The sequence below is a fragment of the Chironomus tepperi genome, unplaced genomic scaffold (assembly GCF_022539635.2).
Source record: "Chironomus tepperi strain 1889 unplaced genomic scaffold, CSIRO-AGI_Ctep_v1 contig_260, whole genome shotgun sequence".
NCBI lineage: Eukaryota > Metazoa > Arthropoda > Insecta > Diptera > Chironomidae > Chironomus > Chironomus tepperi.
The window spans coordinates 71,184-88,773 of NW_027226382.1; the positions used below are offsets into that span (position 1 = coordinate 71,184).

Genomic DNA, 17,590 nt, shown 5'->3' on the forward strand with positions numbered 1-17,590 from the left:
AGACCCCACAATTCATTCATTAATATGAATAGAGCCAAACGGTTTAAAAGGCACTGTTCTCAGTATTTACGTCAGCTAAAGTTTGCCAAATATTAAATAATTTTAGTGAATCTTTTATGTTTATGGCAATGTGTGTACCTACATGTTCTTCGTGTTCTGTCTAAAATCTATTTTATCACGATTCTCACTAAATCAGCCAGACAGAAAATTATTTTGCAGACAGTATTTTACATCATTTTGATACGTTTGAAAGCGTTTCCCTTTCATCTTCAAATTTGTTATGTGTGGAGGTATAGAAAGAATTGTTCCCCGAATATTGACACGTTCTCGAATATTTTATAGCTTTGAAAGTACACATAGCTATTTTTATAAAAACAAATATGAAATTTCATATTTAAAAAAAGCAGCATTTATTCACAAAAAAACTTCACGTAAACCATAAAATTGCGTAAATAGTGAATTTTAATTATGTACCTAGTTATTTGACTCATGAATAATTTTCAGCAGTAGCAAATTTTTTATTATTATTTGAAAATTACATGCTCCACAAAGGAATCCTTTGTAATGTTTTTAAATTGGTTCATTGAATTGCAAATAGCAATAGGAAGTAAATTTATTCTCATTTCACTTTTTTGGCTTTGCATATTGTTGTATTTTGTTTGCAAATTTCTCCAAATTGTCAGGCATACATTTCTGAAATGTTGACACACAACTACCATCCTTTCGTGCAGCCTCAATTGCATTATTCCATATTGTATTTGAAATCACTTTGTTTGTCCATTTAGCACTTGAAAATACAAAACAAGGAGATGCCATATAATCATAAACACAAATAAACTCAATTGAACTTACTTTACAAAACCAATGATAAATTTATCGACATTATTTGCCCGATTTTCTTGCATATTTAGTATACTATTTTTTACATGCCAACACACAAATCTCTGTGCACATTCGGTCACATCAACGTCTATTTCCAATAATGCTTCGTCAATATTATTCAAAATATTCCACACAAATGCCTCATGTCCATTGCTATTAATTTCACGAATGTCTCGTTTTTGCTTAGTCTTTTTATTACCCGTGCGAAACCATGACTGTCCATTGAAGAAATTTTCTCCTCTAACGAACCTTGCAGCACCACCCAAAACAGTTCCTCCAATAGCCACCATAGCTGCCATTATGTTGTTATGACAAAAAAAAATGAAGAGCATTTTATGCAATAAAATACAGAAATGAGAAAAGATAATATTATATTACCAGCAAGAATCACAGCAGCGACATTCACATTTGCAAAATTTTTCCTCTTCGATAATGACTTTTTTGTTGGAACCGAAAGAAATGGAACAGCAATTTCCATATCTATTTCAATATTTTCATCATTTATGTCGAAGCTAATAAATTGTGGTTCTCTTTTTCGAATATCACTACGATAATGGCGCATAATAGTGTCGTATTGATAGACTGGTATATTCAATTCAATTGTCGACTGATAAGGAATAAAACTACTATTGCCATTTGAATTCAAATAATATTCTTGCATATAAACTTCTGCAAATGAAACTAATAGAAATAAAAGTACTTCTTTCATTTTATATTATCACTTTAAATTCTTTTCAGATGAACTTGACGCGGTTGTGGTACAAACGGAATTGAAAGTGACAATCCAAATATTTCGGATGAAAAACAAAATGCACATAATTTAAAACTATTAGCATCAATTTTTCACCACTTACTTTAACTAGAAAAGCGTGGAGCACTTTATTATATTACGTAGCTTGTTATGCAACCTAAAATCTCGCATGCTCTTTAAGCAACACAGCAGAAACATCAAGAAATTCTTTACAAAAGCATAACATTTTGTATAACTTAAAGTGGATTCATTTTTTAAAAAAAAAACTTTTTGATGCATTACTTCTCTAAGTCTTGATGGATGGAATGTTAAACTTGTCGAAAGTCCATGAATTGATTGATGAATGAGACTCATATATGTAAATTATATTGAAAAAGGAAAAGAGTTAGGAAATTGACATCTTACTTATCTTTAAGTATACTGAGAATCTTTTAAATTGTGGTACTTAATGAAATTCGAATAAAAAAGAAATCTAGAATGTCGAGCCATATGTTATCAAGTCTGCCGATACGAAAATAATGTTTCTTTGACCGAATGGTTAAGGCTCCATCTGCCTTAAGAGATGTACCGGAAATCTTTAAACCTGGCTTTTATGAGGACTAACGATTTTCACAAGAAGCAGATATCTCAATCATTGCATAATGTGTTGTCGATATGACAAGGCGCACAATACTCACTTTAAATTACAATTTGTGCAATCCCTTAATTCTCATTTCAGATACAGTAACTCAAGAAGCAACACTGTGACCAACGATGTAAAGATGCTGGATAATATTCCTTTTTTACTTACAGAAACCATGCTCCGACTTGGAGCCCAGGTTGCTACAAAAGGCCTTCCATCTAACTCTGTTGCTGGCTGCATCACAAAGCTTGTATTAATTCTCAGTTTTTCAGTTTTTCAGTTTTGGCTAGATATTATAGTAAGTTTCAAAATTTGTCTAATGGTAAAGCATGTTCTCGACAAGCTCTGAACGGAATTAAGATTCGATGCGTGCATGTTTAGTAAGAAATTCATTAAATATTCAAATAGTCCAAAAAAAATTTGGAACTTAGATTTTTCTTTTAAAAAAAGTTAACAAGCTTAGAACTGGCTTTTAAAAATATATCGAGCTGTACAATCTGCAAATTTTCGCCGTAAAACGGGATAAAATCAGTCGACATGTTGCCATTAACAACTTCGCGTCTTAGCATCAATGCGGTGATGTAACAGTGCCCCAAAGGATTGTGCTGTTTGGAAATGGATCATATATTGGTGAATTCAGACTCTTATGTTATTATATTTCATTGATTCTTTCAATAATTTTATATTTTCAGCATAATCTAGACTTTAAACAATGCAGTGCCATCATGATGCAATTCATAAGACATAATATTGCTAACAATTGCTTAAATGTCTGCTTTTACTTTTCTGTCAATTTTCCCCATTGTCAGTGCGACAATTTCCCTTTTCAAATCACTGAATGTAAACATGTAGCATGACATAATTATTAGACATGATAATGCAATGTTATGGAAATTACCAGATTAACAAAGGCTTGTATTACCTTAAATTTAATTTCCTTATTTATGAATACAAACATAAAGTCATGAATAGTTGTGATTGTCATCAAAATAATTTTATTTATAACTTTTAATAAATTTTCTGTATATATACATAAAGTGTCATTAAAATGCCTTGAATATACAAAAATTAGAAGACTAAGTAACTTCTATGATATAACTACTGAATAACTTTTTTTTATTCTTTTTTGTTCGCAAAGAGAAGATATTTTGACCATAAAAACATTCTATTTAACAATAAAAAATTACAAAAGTCCTCGTGTTATTGATCGAGGGACTTAAGCGCATTTTTGTCCTAGCGATCAGTAATTAATTGATAAGTCACTTCCAGACCTAAAAATAAGATCCAGCAGGTTTATCGAAAAAATATACAATAAAAATAAATTTTTCTTATAACGGTTTTCTGTTATTTAAACTTTCTAACGGTTTTGCGAAATTCAAAATTTCCCCGATAAAAGTTGTTGAAGTTTTGTACTGAAAACAAAAATTCATTAATTATAGTATTTAGACAATGTTTCAAGATTTTTTGATGGCCGTCGCCGCAATAACTTTATGGAACTGATTTGGTTGCTGAGATCTCGCGTTCCAGCCGACCGAACAAAGTGTCTTATTAAGCTACCTTTTTGAAAAAAATTCAAAAATGCGCTAAAAATTAAGCTAAAGGATTTTTGAGATATCCAGTGATGCAATGAGACATGAGGTATGTAATAATGTCCATTATTTGGAAGAAATTGAACTAGAATAAATTTTGTGCAGTAAGATTGTTCTCATTGTATCACTAGATATAATTTTAGAAGATTATCCAAGGAACGCCAAGTATTGTCCGACCAAAAATATCGAGTATTGTCATCATTTTGCACTAAATATCAGAATGTTCCATTCTACTTGTTGTTTCTTCCTGGCAACGGTAAGAACTTCTTCATCAATTGCAATGCTGCTTGTCTATCCAATGGACATGCCAAATAGATAGCATCACAATCTCTTCCTGTTGGACTCTTTGCATTGTCAATTGCTTCCTTGATTGCCGTTCCGTCTAACATGTATTCAACAATTGAATTTCTGTTTAAAGAGTAGAATCATATTATGAAAACGAATAAAATCAATAAATAAAGCTACTTACTCTGCCAAAGTTGTAATCACTGATTCAACTTGGTCTGCAGTTCCAACTCTATTGTGATAATCGGATGAACGTACGAAATGGCAAACTGCTTTCTGCATGCAGGCATTTGAGTCAACATTATGTTGAGCAAGGAAATCATCGAAACGATTCAACATGTCGGAGACTCCCGTTTCATCAGCGTCTGTGATGAAATGGAAAGAATTGAAATTTTCATTAAATGATAAAATTAAATTTCATTTCATTATTTCCACTCACTTCTGTAGTAACCGCCATGTCCTGAAACCACACCGACAACTTTCGGAAGGATTAACAAGGCACCAATTCCAATAATTGTTCCCAAAACAACTGCACCGAGATCAATTTTAGCACCATAATTTCCAACTCCATAATTTGTTGAACCATATCCATATCCAAGTGTATTTCCATATCCTGATGTTCCAAATCCTAATCTTTGAGTACGATCCGCGGCAGTCTCTGTATCATTTACAGGCACATGTCGACGTCTCCATTGATTATTTGGATATGTACTGATTAGAAATTTGTTCAAAAATGTCCTCAGGATATTAAGGAATTGTAACTTACCTATCAGCATTGTTGCTTTCGTACTGCTTAGCCTGAGTCAAATGACACAGAAATGCAAAAATCACAACGACGTATGTTAAGCCAACAAGATTTGATAACTTCATTTTTGTTCCTGTTTTTTTATGAGCTGACACTATAACTGAAATATTTTTATTTTTTAATGTTTTTGTGTTTTATTCACTGTCAGAAGTTTGAATGATATTAAATCCGATATCGTCGCATATTTTATATCAAAATCTTGTCACAGTAAAGCAACTTTAAACAATCGTACGAATGACTTTTCCATTTCTTCTTGAGCTTCTTCTATATGTAATAAGTAGCATACAATTCCATAATGATTAATTTTTTGTCTAAACATATGACAATGCCTTGATGTGTGCCTCTACGAAGCGGAAAATATTGCTCTATGAACATTTATCGCATTGTAAGCTAGTTACTCACTTACTTTAATGTATTACGTCAGTACCTATGAGAAATTATGGCAAAGTAAGAACAATATTTTTAATTTAATACTCATAGTGGGAGGTTTAATGAGGAGAAAGAAATAAGCTGATACAACACAATTATCTCCTCACATGATAATTGAATTCCTCATAAAATTAATGGAGCGTGTAGATATGGGTGTAAAGGTATTACTTTTCTCTTGCCTCGAAAATTCGTGAGAAAAATTCAACTCGATAAAATGGGATGGTAATGAATTTAATGATAATTAAAAACTAATTATTTTTAAGGATTCAGCAGTTAGGTTATCAAATGTATAAAGTATCATGCGGTATTTATTGATAAAAACCTATCATCCAATTTTACATTAATGTTCATTGTTCATGATTTAGGATTATTCACTTCAGTCTTCTAATAATATCTAGAAGTGCTTTTTTAGGAAATTTATTGTATATTCTCTGCTGAATGCTTCTTAGCTTTAAACTTGAAACGTTTTCTGGTCTTCTAATTATGAACTAATAACAAAAACTGAGCCCGAGCAACACAATGAAACGAAACAAAATTTTCAGTGTAATAATAAGTCAAAATTAACAGTTAAGGTGCCATCAGGACATCTTCAAGTCCCTCCTTTAATACATCAAACAAACAAAGAGCACGTTTATGATTGTACTCACAAAATTGAGCATGCTTAACTATATTGAATGAGTATACACATTAGAACGCCCATTTCATTGGCTATGCTCATTGTCAGTTAGGATACAGTGACGTAACAGAGCCCTAACGAACACGATGTGCTGATCGGGATGGCTAATCAACTACGAGAGTGTACAATATTTTTGAAGGAAACGGAATGACCAGAACCCAAAAATATTGCACTTTCTAATTTTTTCAGATATTTTAAAAAATCAAGGATAATCAAGTTGAGTGTTATCAATGATTAAGTTATAGATAAGCCATTTATGGCTTCTTATATAGAAAGGTTTAATAGATATTAGAATCTAAAAACTCAGTTTCGTCCATCAAACCATCATCAATTCATCATTTTTTCAATGTTAGAAACAATCAAATCATTACAAGTAGCAACATCTTATTTTTATAACGTGTTTCGTGGAAATGACCTTATTAAGGGAACATCATTAAGAAGACACATTTGGTACAAAGCGGCATATATTCAAAATCATCATCCAAACAAGACTTTCCGTATCTTAATCCTATTAAATCTACAAACATATTAAAATTAAATGCTTTGATTTATGTTTTAAGACGGCGAGAAATTGATACGACCTTTTGCAGCTGTTTGAATCAAAATAAACCTTGAGGATATTTTATAAAGATAACCGTTATCATAACAAAAGAGTCCAACACAATAAGACAATTATCTACATTGCATTACAATGGATAACTTTATGTCAACAATTTGCTTTATATTTTAACACATTAAAAAGTCGTCATAAACGAAAAACAATTGGTATGAAGTGGATTGAAAATTATAAGCAAGCATGCACGCATTGCAAAATTCAATTACGTCTACCAAAAATCGTAGTTTTGTAAAACAAATGATAAAGTTTTGTTGCACTTCGCAGACGTGACGTTGGTATTGCAAAACTTTAATGACTGTAATTGAAGGTAATATAAAGTTCACACCAAAAACACACAAAAAAACAGACTTGATGATCTCTTCTTCATCGTCGACTCAGTCATTTAGTTTCATCACAATACTGTTTGTTTTACTAAACGCTCTTTAATGCAAACTCATAGCAGGGGGAAGGTACACAACTTACTGGTAAATAATTTCAGGTTTAATATTGCACTGGATCCGAATGCGCATTTCACAATATGTACATGATGAACTGATATTGGCTTAAATCCACAATGCAGCTTTAGGTTTCGCCGTTAATACGGTGTTGTAGTGATGCTTCATAGAAAAGCCGGATTTTCAGGATCCGTCTTAGTCAAAAAAATTTTCCGTGACCGGGATTTCGGGAAAGCATATTTGACCCCAAACCTTTGGGCCAATTGTCACCTTAGATAGATATGTGAATATTACGGAAGTAAACAGATTAGTTCCAAAACTAAATAAAACTAGATAATATCAACGGCTTTTTGAAAATATCCAAACTGCTAAAGAAGCTACAAGATCAGAAGGAACAACAGACAAAATAATGTCTACAGCACTTTTCAAATAAATTACGCTCGGAAAATGCGTTGAAAATGTGTTTAATGTGAGACAAAAGAGACATAAAATTTCAATATCCAACAAGTCTTTTATTTTTGCAATGCGTTCCACTATCTACAGAATGAATATTCATGTCATTCGGTTTGAGCCTTGCATTCGATCAAGTTCGTGTTGTCATTCCGTTCTGTAAACTCCATGTAGTTGATAACAAAAGAAGTTTTTTTTTTTTCGAAAGAACCTTTTACAAAAGCATTTAATTTAGCGTTTGGACATAAAGCATCCAAGTGTCAATTTACAATGGAATATTCAATCATAGTGCTATTACTTATAACAAGTGGTATTGTGAATAGTCAAGGATACAACAGTCATTTTAATAATAAAACGATATCAACATCGTCGTCTAGAAGTAGTAGAGAAAACTTAATTTATCATAATGACTTAATCGAAAGGAGCCGTCATAAATTATACAATGAACAGCAGTTTGAAAAAATTTTCGATCATTATCGGAGTGATAGACGTGAACCAAGATTTATTAGCTTTCAAACAAAAGATGATAATATTGAAGTGGAAATAGATTTTGCCATTCCATTCCTGTCAATTCCAGTCAGAAGGAGCTTATCTGGTGCAATGGGAACTTTACAAAATGTCATAAAAGTAAGATCATGTCTTACATGAAAAAACATAATTTAGTAAAAAATGTCATTACAACAATTTTGTAAATTCTTTAGGGAATCCCGATGGCAAATATTAATGTTGGTGCAGTGATCTTGACAGGGATTGTAATTTTTGGTGGCACATTGATTGGAGGTATTGGCAGACTTTTCAATGGAGGTAGTTTCATAGAAGTGGTTGGTGGTCTCCCGTGGTTTAAGTCTGGAAGTAAAAAACAGAAAAGTAAGTTTTTTTTGTTCATCTCAAAACTTTTTTATATCCCATAGATCCTTTTGACAAAGTCTATATGCTATTCTCAAATCAATGGTAGTAAAAGTTTTAAATTGAATTATTGAGAGTTTACTTGTGAAACGTAATGGCTAGGTGAGATGCTGTGTGTTTTGTAGTGAAAATATTTCATGGCACAGCAAGGAAGCAATTTTTAATCTTAAAATCAGTGATGGGCAACCTAAGTGCCACCGCACACCATGAACCGTGCGCTGTGTGCGGTTTCGGTTGAGGCTTACCACTAAAGTGTGTCGCTAAATGCCCATCACTGCTTTTAAAGATTAAATCCCTACCCGAGGGACACAACGCATCTAATCACATTTTCGCTGTAAAATTCGGTCAAACTCAGTCGTAAAGGAGCCATCAGTGCAACATCGAGTCTAACCATTAATACGGTGACTAAGCGGTGCCCTAGCGTACACGTTGTACTTTTCGGGCTATAAACTATTGAAGGCATTGTCCAAAGACTAATAATTAGAGCGAACTAAGCTGTCCTTTCGGATTCCATCAAATTTGTCAGTTCAATCATATAATAATTAGTGAATTACGTACTTGATACATTTTCTCGCATCGTTAACTGAATATTTAGGTGCCTTTTTACAGTTTTTTATTTTCTGTACATTTTTTGGAACAGCTCCAAGCGTTTTTCTAGTTTTCCCTAAATCCGTGTTTTTGTTGGTTTGTGAATCAATTGTGTTTCGAGGAGATTTCAAATCAGTTTGAACAGGTTCCTTCATTCTTGAAGATTTATTATTCAAAGCTCCTGTAAGCTGTTTAGAATTAAACTTTTCATCACTTCCATTAGGGAAAGCTTCATTTTCTGTTCTGTTCTTTTCTATGTTACTACTAATACTCAATTTGTCATGCTTTACTGATGATTTTCTTCTTCCAGTCACATCATGTTCATTGATTTTGGACGAGACTCTCTGAGTGCTCTTAAAATCTTTCAAATCTTCAGATGCATCATTCACATCATATTGTGTTTCCGTATCGTGAAAAATTCGACTCTTATTCAATTCGCAAATTTTGCATTTAGTTGCTTGAATGTCCTCTTGTGAAGTTTCATCGATTGGATTTTCGGGGTCATTTACACAATTGAAATTTTCCTGGTCTTCTAAAGGATTTGTTTTCAAGAAGCTTTTCATTATTTCCGTGACTGGAGTCGGAATTGCGCCTGGACACCAGCCTTTTCGAACTTTATTGATTCCAATCGTCTCAACATTCCACAACCATCCCATGTATTTTGGGACTAATCCACCATTTTCAGAACACTTGTCGTGACCCACAATTAAGCCCGGATATTTTTCACCGAATTTGTACGAGTATTCTCCATTTCCGTTTAATTTTGTTATCCTAAGAAGATTTTGATTTTTATTGACAATTCTTTTTCTTGTGATACACTTCCTTGGTGACGTAAATGAAGATTTTCTATCTCCTTCTTTAAGCACTTCGAATTTTGACATTTTTTTAGACAAACTTTTATGTAAAAATTTTTTACAAATGTTTACTGTGATTTTTTTTAGATGATGACTTTTCACACGAAAACTCACCTTGGTGGATAGTCATGGAAGAGATCGACAAAGCACTCTTGAAATATGATTTTGACTCAACAGCATGTACACAACGTGTCCTATGTTGGTATGTTAAAGAAAGTATTGTCAATATAGAGGAAAATCGTCCATCAGTAATCGATTATTTGATTGAAACTCTTACAAAGTAAGATTCTATCCATTATTTTTTTCATTTATTAACAAATTATTTTAATATTTTAGTTCCGATTGGGTACAAAATATGCTCTCAAATACAGCATGGAATACGGCAATCAGTGTCGCAAAACGTGGACAAAATTGTGAAACAACATTCTCGGCCTGCAAATTAAGTCCATCAAGTTTAGATAATTTTACTCATAAAATAATGAATTATGCGAGAAGGAAATGATAATTTTAAGTAATAAGCCTTATCATCATACTCAAAATATCGTCCATATAAAGTGGAATTCACAAATGACGTCTAATACATTTTTGGAGAAAGGAGTATAAAGTCATGATACTCGAATAATTAGTATCAATCAGAGCTGGAAGTCGACTCGACTTTTCCATACAAAATCCGAGTCGTCTTCAAGATCTTATATCAAGTAAATATTAAATATGTAAAATTCTATGTAAGACGTCATTTGTGAAAAGGAAATGAGTATAAACTAAGAATTGAAAACAAAGGTCCTGGAACGTATACAAAAAAAAAATTGAAACAGTTTTGTCCAAACTTTTTTGTGCATCAGCACACCTTTGTGGTAAGTCTCGACCGACACCACACACGCCGTAGCACATAGTTTGGACAACACTGGTTTAGTTCAAAGAGGAGGAATTATGACATCAAACTCCCCATGGATACGCCCACAACTCATTTTCATTTAATTTAATTTAATCAATTTTGACTGAATGTTTATTGGCATTTCTGAATTATGTTTAAATAGCTTAATTTCACAAAAATAAATTTATAATTTTAACAAACAAGTTCATTAGTTCATTCCATAGTAACAGCTATTCCATTGACAATTTGTCGGTCGTGGTGGACATACTGAATAATTTGGTAAGCAACGCAAATACAATGGATTATAGTTGGTTGTTGAATAGTCACCAATTTCACACTGAAAAGCATCCAGATTTGGTCTACAGTAGCTTACACAGCATTGATTGGGTTTTATTTCTCGGAGAATTTCGGACGGTTTGCTTCTGTGGATATAAAATTGAAAATAAATTACTTTCTAGACCTTTCTGTTATTCATGGTACAATTTCTATATGCTTACTATATACCTAACGCAGTGGTGGGCAACCTTTTATTTTTAGCAGCACATCTTAGTGGTTAGCCTCGACTGAAATCGCATACTGTGCCGGGAGATACAGGTGGCCCACCATTGATATAACGATTCAAATGAAAAAGGTTCCATTACAGACTCATTTATTCTATTTACTTACCGCGAATTTGATGGCTTTTGTGTCTTCTTTTTTGACTTTGGCTTTATATTACACGCTTTGTTTTTCTTAACTTTTCGCTTCTTCACCACGATATTATGTTCTGATGATTCATCTGTCTCCTCAAATTTCTCGAAAGATGGTTCCTCATATTGTGTCGTAGCAACTGACACTCTCACGTCACATTTACATTTATTCATCATTTTGAAAGGTGGCGTAAATTCGAAATCAATTTCGCTACATTCGCTGGCATCGTTCAGATCCTCATATTTTATTGGCGGATTTATTTTCATCACTTGAGAAATTGTTTCTAGCTCGTAAAGGAATCGCTTTCTACAGATATCATCAATACATGAGCATTCACATATATTTCTACATTTACATGATTTTGTAACTCCGCGATGTTTGAGCATCCTTTTAGCATCCATTCGAACCATCGTATCATCATATTTGGATATGTTGAAGACAATTGGTGAAACATCGTCTCCATGTGATTTATTGCATAATGGATTTAATGTAATTTTATATTTGGCATGTTTCTTCTCAACTTGCACGGATGGCGTGGGATATTCATTCATATTATCAATGAAATTTCCTTCTGCCGGAGGCTCACATTCTTTCTTTAAAAAGTGCTTCATCATTCTAGCTACAGACTTTGGAACTGCACCAGGCTTCCATCCTCGTCGAATATTTACAATGCCAGGAATTTCAACATTCCACAACCATCCCATATTCTTTGGAACAAGTAAAGCATCACTTTGACAATCCTTGTGTCCCTGTACAACACCATAATGTTTTATTCGCAAGCTCTTCTTACCGGAATTTGATGCTTTGTTTGCTCTTTTTACTTTTGTGCACCTGTGAAATAAAGAATTTCCATTGAGAATTTAATTTTGAGTTAAGTGATCTGTTTGGATGCTACGTAACACTCAACATTGTAAATGTCTCGTACATTTATATGGAAATGACCTGATACTGTTACATTATATCCAAAAAACATTATTTTTAAAATTTTATTTACCTTGATAATATCGAACTTTTTCCATGACCTTTACCAATCTGTTTCTTTTTTGATTTGCATTTTGATTCTGTATCCTTTCGCAATCCCTTCTTGCACGTCTTTTTCTCACCGCTCAGAATATCTCTTACCATCTTTTTGATACAATTTGGTGAAATGTCAGCATTCGTTGCTTTTACATCTTTTTTTGGTTTTGCGATGCATGAACATTTTGGACATGGAGCATCCTCGGGCAAGATCGATAAATTTGCAAAGCATTCTGAACAGATTCTATTTAGAGGTCGAACATAGATTTCATCACATTTCTTGCTGTTCTTTAAATCTCTCGCGTCTTTTTTTGACACACGCATCTTGTCATCACATGTTATGCCAGATATAGAAAGTCCTCGACACCCACGACAAAAAGTCTTCTGAACGTTTGAACATTTATTTATATCCAAGGATGCGGCGATGTCACTGAGGCATTTTGAAGCTTTAGAATGCTTTGATTTAGATGACAATGATTGAAATGTTTTATCTTCTAAGGGACATAATTCCTTTAACAAGTCTGCATCACACATGAAACTTGAAAGTGTATCATCTGAGCCATTTGATGAATCCTCTTTTGGAACTGTATGTGCTTTATTTTTAAGTCGTTCTCTTCGTTTAGCATTTGCTCTTAAAAAATCTTTAATTCCTTCGTTATCAATGAATTTTCTGGCTGTCTGAAGAGATATTTCCATAGTTGCATTTTCCATTCCATCCTTTTCAAATTTATAATTGTCAATCATACGTTCAGATGATAAGCCATCACACAGAACAGTTTCAGTAAAGCAATCAGATATTTGAAGTTTGACTGTTCCTAAATCCATGCATTCTCTAGCCAGATTTATCATTATTGGCGATTCTCGTAGCTTTCTTGAAAAAAATTCAGGTGTTGTTTGAAAGCATACTTCTCGTTGGATGTTCACATTTTCATCTGAGCTTTGAATATTGTCAATTTTAATTACATTTGAATCCATTGTAAAAGTTAAAGCAATATCCTCGAATCCACGATTTTTTCCGGCATCCGTTAATGTGAGCTTTATTACGGTGATCAACAAAGAAAACTCACATTGTTCTTTGCAGTTTTCAGAACATTCTTGCATTAATTTAGGTTCCATGTTACGAGAAAGTGCTTAACGATCGCTGTGAAAATGAAAAGTGAATAATTTTTTTTCAACGGTCATATGATCACTAGATTTGAAAAAAAAAGCAATGATCATTGCATCAAGTGTGCATTAGAAGCATATTTTTTTTTTTTTAAAAAAAAAAGCCTTAATGTTTGAGCGTTGATAATTCCTTTTTTGGCTAAAACGTACACGTGATCTAGATGATTGCAACGTTTAACGTATATAAAAAAATTGAAAAATATTGAATTTTTATAGCACAATATTTCTCCCTTATTCTATGTTTTCGATGTTTAAATTTCAAATTTCAACTAAATTGTAAAATATAGTGAATCATGTGAAAATAACTAAATACTGGTCAATGTGAGATGTTAAACTAACTTATATTCTTTAAATATGTGCTAAAAACAATAACATTGAGTCATATTAAATTTAAAAAAAAACTTAAGTAGATTTTAGGAACTTTTATTTTATTTAATTATATTTTAAAATGGAAGCATTTGGGAACTTTCTGAAATCTATATCAGAAACATTAAATTTTACTCAAGAAGCTCCACAAACAGAAGATGATCAAGTGCGAAGAGAATCGACAATTTCAGAAAGTGGATATGGTAGCGATACCTCAAGAACCAGTGAAAGCAACACATCAAATAATGAAACAAGAAGAGCTCTGTTAAGAGCAGCAATTAGTAATCAAGCCAGAGAAGATGATGATGAAGAATTTGAAACTAGAGGAATGAGAAATAATGTTGCAAGATTACCACCAAATAACTGGCAAGGAATGTCAACGGGTGCAGTAGTTGGATTGGCAGCTTTAGCTATTGGAGGATATGCGATTGGAAAAGCATTGCTTGCAAATGAAAAGAAAATATCTGAATCAAAGGAAGAGATTGTTGAAAAAATAAAGGAAATTGAAAAGTACGTACATAACTTAAATGTATTTCACAATAGGTATTAACTAAGTTTCTGTCTATTTTTATTCTTATTCGATAGAGATTCAAAAGAGTTTCCAGTCGTCGGTTTTGATACTCAGTGGACACAAACATTTGAAGGTACTCGAAGGAACAAAATTGCTCTCATTCAAATTGCATCACACAAAGGAAATGTCTTGTTGATTCAAATGAGTAAACTTTATACTTACCCAGAGGAATTAAAGGCTTTTCTTCGCAATAGAAACATAATCAAATCAGGAATTGAAGTACTGAAAGATGCTCGTTATTTGCTGGAAGATTACGGTCTAGTTGTTACAGGAACATTTGATCTGAGATTTTTAGCTGAAGATACTGGACATAAGCCAGAAAGCTTACCAAAATTAGCAAATAAAGTATTAGATATGGAATTAGGAAGAGATTGGGAATTAATTGCTTCAGACTGGAATAAAGATATTCTTGATGAGAATCAACAAGCTTATGCAGAGAAATCAGCTACGGCATCAGTTGATATATTCAAGACTTTAATAAGCTTTGCCGTTGATGATGTCAATCGATCTGAAATTCTTAATTATTGTGCTGAATATTTGGACAGAACATTTATATTTTATTCTCAAAAATATTAAACGAATTTTACATCCTCAAATGACCAAGTTCCTTTCTTTTTGGTACATGTTGTTAATAAAAAAAAATAATAAAATCTATTTATTATTAAATCAGTCTTTTTTTATGGTGATCTAAATAAGCCCAAAGCAATCAGTTCCTGTCTTGTCCTTCAGGGTGTCCGAATTTGCGTCGATTAACTTCTTCAATTGCTTTATTTACATCTTTATAAATGTCGATTGAAATGGCACTTTTTGATGATGGATCAGATTTTCGTTCCTTCCAATAGCCATTTTGATATCCATCGGCTACAAATTTTACAAGAATCTTTCTGCGGCTTTCACAAAATCTACAAAAAGGTATTGTTAAGAATGTTTTAATACTTATTATTCATAAACTTACCCAGCCAAATCTTTAGTCTTTTGCTTCATGTCCATAACGTTTTCCATTGAAATTTCGCGTTCCATTAATGCCGAAAGAGATTCTGTAGATCGTCGAAGAGCTTCCAAGTTCTCTTCAAAAATTGTTTTCCAGGTGTTAAGATCAATAAAATATAAAAAGACATAACTGTTCATAAGCACACGTCGATTTTGATACAAGGCGTTTACGGCTTCTTCGATAAAATCATAGCAAATCCAATGCTTTTCATCAGGATTCTCAAGTAAAATGTCAGGCTTGAAATATGACTTTTCAAATTTGATTGATTCTTCCATTAGCTTGTACAGATTAAGATAATGTACAAAATCGGCGTCGAATGTTTTATTAGACTTTGAACCATCAACTACATTTACTTGACAATCATTATGATTTTTGGTTCTTTTCAGACAAGCCCAACAGAAATCGAATTTGCATTTTGGACAATTCATATGATTACATCCACCGTTTTTTTGAATCGGTGATTTACAAGAAGGACAATTTTTGGTATTTTCATGGATCCATTTACTTGATAAGCTTTCAGTTTTTGATAATTGCTCCCATTTGATAACAGTTTCGCACATAACTGGTTCATGAAGATCAATTCCGCACTGGAAGCAAAATATAAGTCCACATGTGCATTGAACAGTTACTTTAGCAATTTCTGTTTTAATGACACGATTGCACTTTGGCTCTGGACAAAATCTTATTAATCTATTGTAGATGATATAATTGTTGCATAGAAGAAACTTGTATCTATCGCGAACATTCTGATTTGTTAAGGTACTAATTATCATGTTCTCATCAAGTAAGTAGTGACATTTATGCGCTGGACATGAAATTCCATCACCACAGCCTTCCTCAATAATTTTTAAAGCCAAGTATTGTTGCCAGCATTGTTTACAAAATCCATGACCGCAGGAGATTCTCAAGAGTTCATTATCGGCTTCCAGACAAATTTGGCAATAAGCTATATCCATTTGTTGATCTTTGTCATTTAGTTTACTAGGAACTTCAATTTTCAATGATTTTATCAGTTGATCTTCCCCAATTTCATATAATCTATCCAATAACTTGATTTTGTCCCAATTAAAGTTATTAAGAAGAAGCTTTGTCAGTTGCTTCGATAATTTCGTTACATTTTGGATCTCTTCTATTTCTTCATCCATCAAATTTTGTATATCATCAAATGATAAAATTCGAATTTTGTTTAATTTTTCACTTGTTAATTCCGAAAAAGTAATCAATTCTTCACTATCAGAACTCTCTTCTGATTCGCTGATTTCGCCATAACTGTCATCATCTGTATTATTATTTTCAATTTCAAATGAATCATTGCAATCACAATTTTCATCATTAATCTCTATTAATTTGCACCTCTTTTTATTTTCCTCCATCATTATACCTTTATGTTCCTTTTAACACTAAATTTAAGTCTCAAACTATGCTCATCAATCGATGATTTTTTTCAAATTTTTTCCCATATTTGAATATTAAATCTAAATATTTACCTGCAAGCAGAGCTCGAAGTCGATATGATTGAAGTCGACTCGAGTCGACACGGTTTTTTTCAAGTCGACTCCGAGTCGACTTCAAGTTTCCAAGAAAAATTATTGAATGATAGATTTTAAAATGTTTTATCATTTGGTACCAGTCATTAAACTGTAACATCTTTAATTTTGTCTATTTTTCGATTCTCCGGATGCAAAAAAATGCAAATTCCGATTTTGGTGATCGAGTTATTGACCGAAGAATCGAAATAACTTAATTAATACAGCGTTTAAAGATCTTTAATCAAATGAATATAAAAGTTTATGGCCCAATAAACGAGATAAAACAATAAAAAGAGTTTAGTGGAAACTCGAAACTTTTCAAAAACTTGATGATTCGACTAAATTTTTCAAAAACTCATCCAAAGAAATGCCCTTGAGAGAAAATAATTTTTCTTTTCGACTTAAAGTCGACTCGTAGTCGACTTGAAAAAAACCCCTCGACTCGACTCAACTTCGAGCTCTGCTTACAAGATAGCGATTACAAAAATAAATAGGGTTTGC

At 32.6% G+C, this 17,590-nt stretch overlaps 5 protein-coding genes across 6 annotated transcripts; 2 read left to right on the top strand and 3 right to left on the bottom strand.

The window, feature by feature from the left end:
* Nucleotides 1-548: 548 nt before the first annotated feature.
* LOC139091716 (uncharacterized) lies at nucleotides 549-1,591 on the bottom strand. The gene is made up of 3 exons (XM_070641876.1): nucleotides 1,261-1,591; nucleotides 853-1,174; nucleotides 549-787 (listed from the first exon to the last, which is right to left on the bottom strand). Exons 1-3 carry the CDS (start codon nucleotides 1,589-1,591, stop codon nucleotides 625-627), a joined length of 816 nt encoding a protein of 271 aa, XP_070497977.1. The 3' UTR covers nucleotides 549-624.
* A 2,203-nt stretch (nucleotides 1,592-3,794) lies between these two features.
* LOC139091745 (uncharacterized) lies at nucleotides 3,795-5,067 on the bottom strand. Of its 2 annotated transcripts, none has more exons than XM_070641913.1 (4): nucleotides 4,896-5,067; nucleotides 4,569-4,816; nucleotides 4,314-4,494; nucleotides 3,795-4,252 (listed from the first exon to the last, which is right to left on the bottom strand). In XM_070641913.1, the coding sequence occupies exons 1-4, from the start codon at nucleotides 4,997-4,999 to the stop codon at nucleotides 4,075-4,077; spliced, it is 711 nt and encodes a 236-aa protein (XP_070498014.1). In that variant the 5' UTR covers nucleotides 5,000-5,067; the 3' UTR covers nucleotides 3,795-4,074. The 2 variants fall into 2 exon arrangements, with proteins under 2 accessions (XP_070498014.1, XP_070498013.1); XM_070641912.1 differs by having other exon boundaries at nucleotides 4,569-4,840.
* A 4,948-nt stretch (nucleotides 5,068-10,015) lies between these two features.
* LOC139091717 (uncharacterized) lies at nucleotides 10,016-10,389 on the top strand. The gene is made up of 2 exons (XM_070641877.1): nucleotides 10,016-10,167; nucleotides 10,224-10,389. The coding sequence occupies exons 1-2, from the start codon at nucleotides 10,016-10,018 to the stop codon at nucleotides 10,387-10,389; spliced, it is 318 nt and encodes a 105-aa protein (XP_070497978.1).
* A 3,608-nt stretch (nucleotides 10,390-13,997) lies between these two features.
* Nucleotides 13,998-15,235, top strand: LOC139091695 (exonuclease 3'-5' domain-containing protein 2-like). Its single transcript, XM_070641849.1, has 2 exons — nucleotides 13,998-14,508; nucleotides 14,584-15,235. The coding sequence occupies exons 1-2, from the start codon at nucleotides 14,081-14,083 to the stop codon at nucleotides 15,143-15,145; spliced, it is 990 nt and encodes a 329-aa protein (XP_070497950.1). The 5' UTR covers nucleotides 13,998-14,080; the 3' UTR covers nucleotides 15,146-15,235.
* Nucleotides 15,115-17,073, bottom strand: LOC139091694 (E3 ubiquitin-protein ligase ariadne-1-like). The gene is made up of 2 exons (XM_070641847.1): nucleotides 15,525-17,073; nucleotides 15,115-15,471 (listed from the first exon to the last, which is right to left on the bottom strand). The coding sequence occupies exons 1-2, from the start codon at nucleotides 16,934-16,936 to the stop codon at nucleotides 15,276-15,278; spliced, it is 1,608 nt and encodes a 535-aa protein (XP_070497948.1). The 5' UTR covers nucleotides 16,937-17,073; the 3' UTR covers nucleotides 15,115-15,275.
* Between the last annotated feature and the right edge of the window lie 517 nt (nucleotides 17,074-17,590).

Excerpts from the sequence above, each read along its gene's own strand:
- LOC139091694 (XM_070641847.1), bottom strand. The coding sequence starts at position 16,936 with ATGATGGAGGAAAATAAAAAGAGGTGCAAATTAATAGAGATTAATGAT. Across the intron at positions 15,472-15,524 it reads AAGACTAAAGATTTGGCTGG|ATTTTGTGAAAGCCGCAGAA; the intron begins GTAAGTTTATGA and ends ACCTTTTTGTAG.
- LOC139091745 (XM_070641912.1), bottom strand. The coding sequence starts at position 4,999 with ATGAAGTTATCAAATCTTGTTGGCTTAACATACGTCGTTGTGATTTTT. Across the intron at positions 4,841-4,895 it reads GAAAGCAACAATGCTGATAG|TACATATCCAAATAATCAAT; the intron begins GTAAGTTACAAT and ends ATTTCTAATCAG. Across the intron at positions 4,495-4,568 it reads ACATGGCGGTTACTACAGAA|ACGCTGATGAAACGGGAGTC; the intron begins GTGAGTGGAAAT and ends ATTTCATCACAG.
- LOC139091716 (XM_070641876.1), bottom strand. The coding sequence starts at position 1,591 with ATGAAAGAAGTACTTTTATTTCTATTAGTTTCATTTGCAGAAGTTTAT. Across the intron at positions 1,175-1,260 it reads CGCTGCTGTGATTCTTGCTG|CTATGGTGGCTATTGGAGGA; the intron begins GTAATATAATAT and ends ACATAATGGCAG. Across the intron at positions 788-852 it reads TTTATCATTGGTTTTGTAAA|TGCTAAATGGACAAACAAAG; the intron begins GTAAGTTCAATT and ends TGTATTTTCAAG.
- LOC139091717 (XM_070641877.1), top strand. The coding sequence starts at position 10,016 with ATGGAAGAGATCGACAAAGCACTCTTGAAATATGATTTTGACTCAACA. Across the intron at positions 10,168-10,223 it reads TTGATTGAAACTCTTACAAA|TTCCGATTGGGTACAAAATA; the intron begins GTAAGATTCTAT and ends TTAATATTTTAG.
- LOC139091695 (XM_070641849.1), top strand. The coding sequence starts at position 14,081 with ATGGAAGCATTTGGGAACTTTCTGAAATCTATATCAGAAACATTAAAT. Across the intron at positions 14,509-14,583 it reads AAAATAAAGGAAATTGAAAA|AGATTCAAAAGAGTTTCCAG; the intron begins GTACGTACATAA and ends CTTATTCGATAG.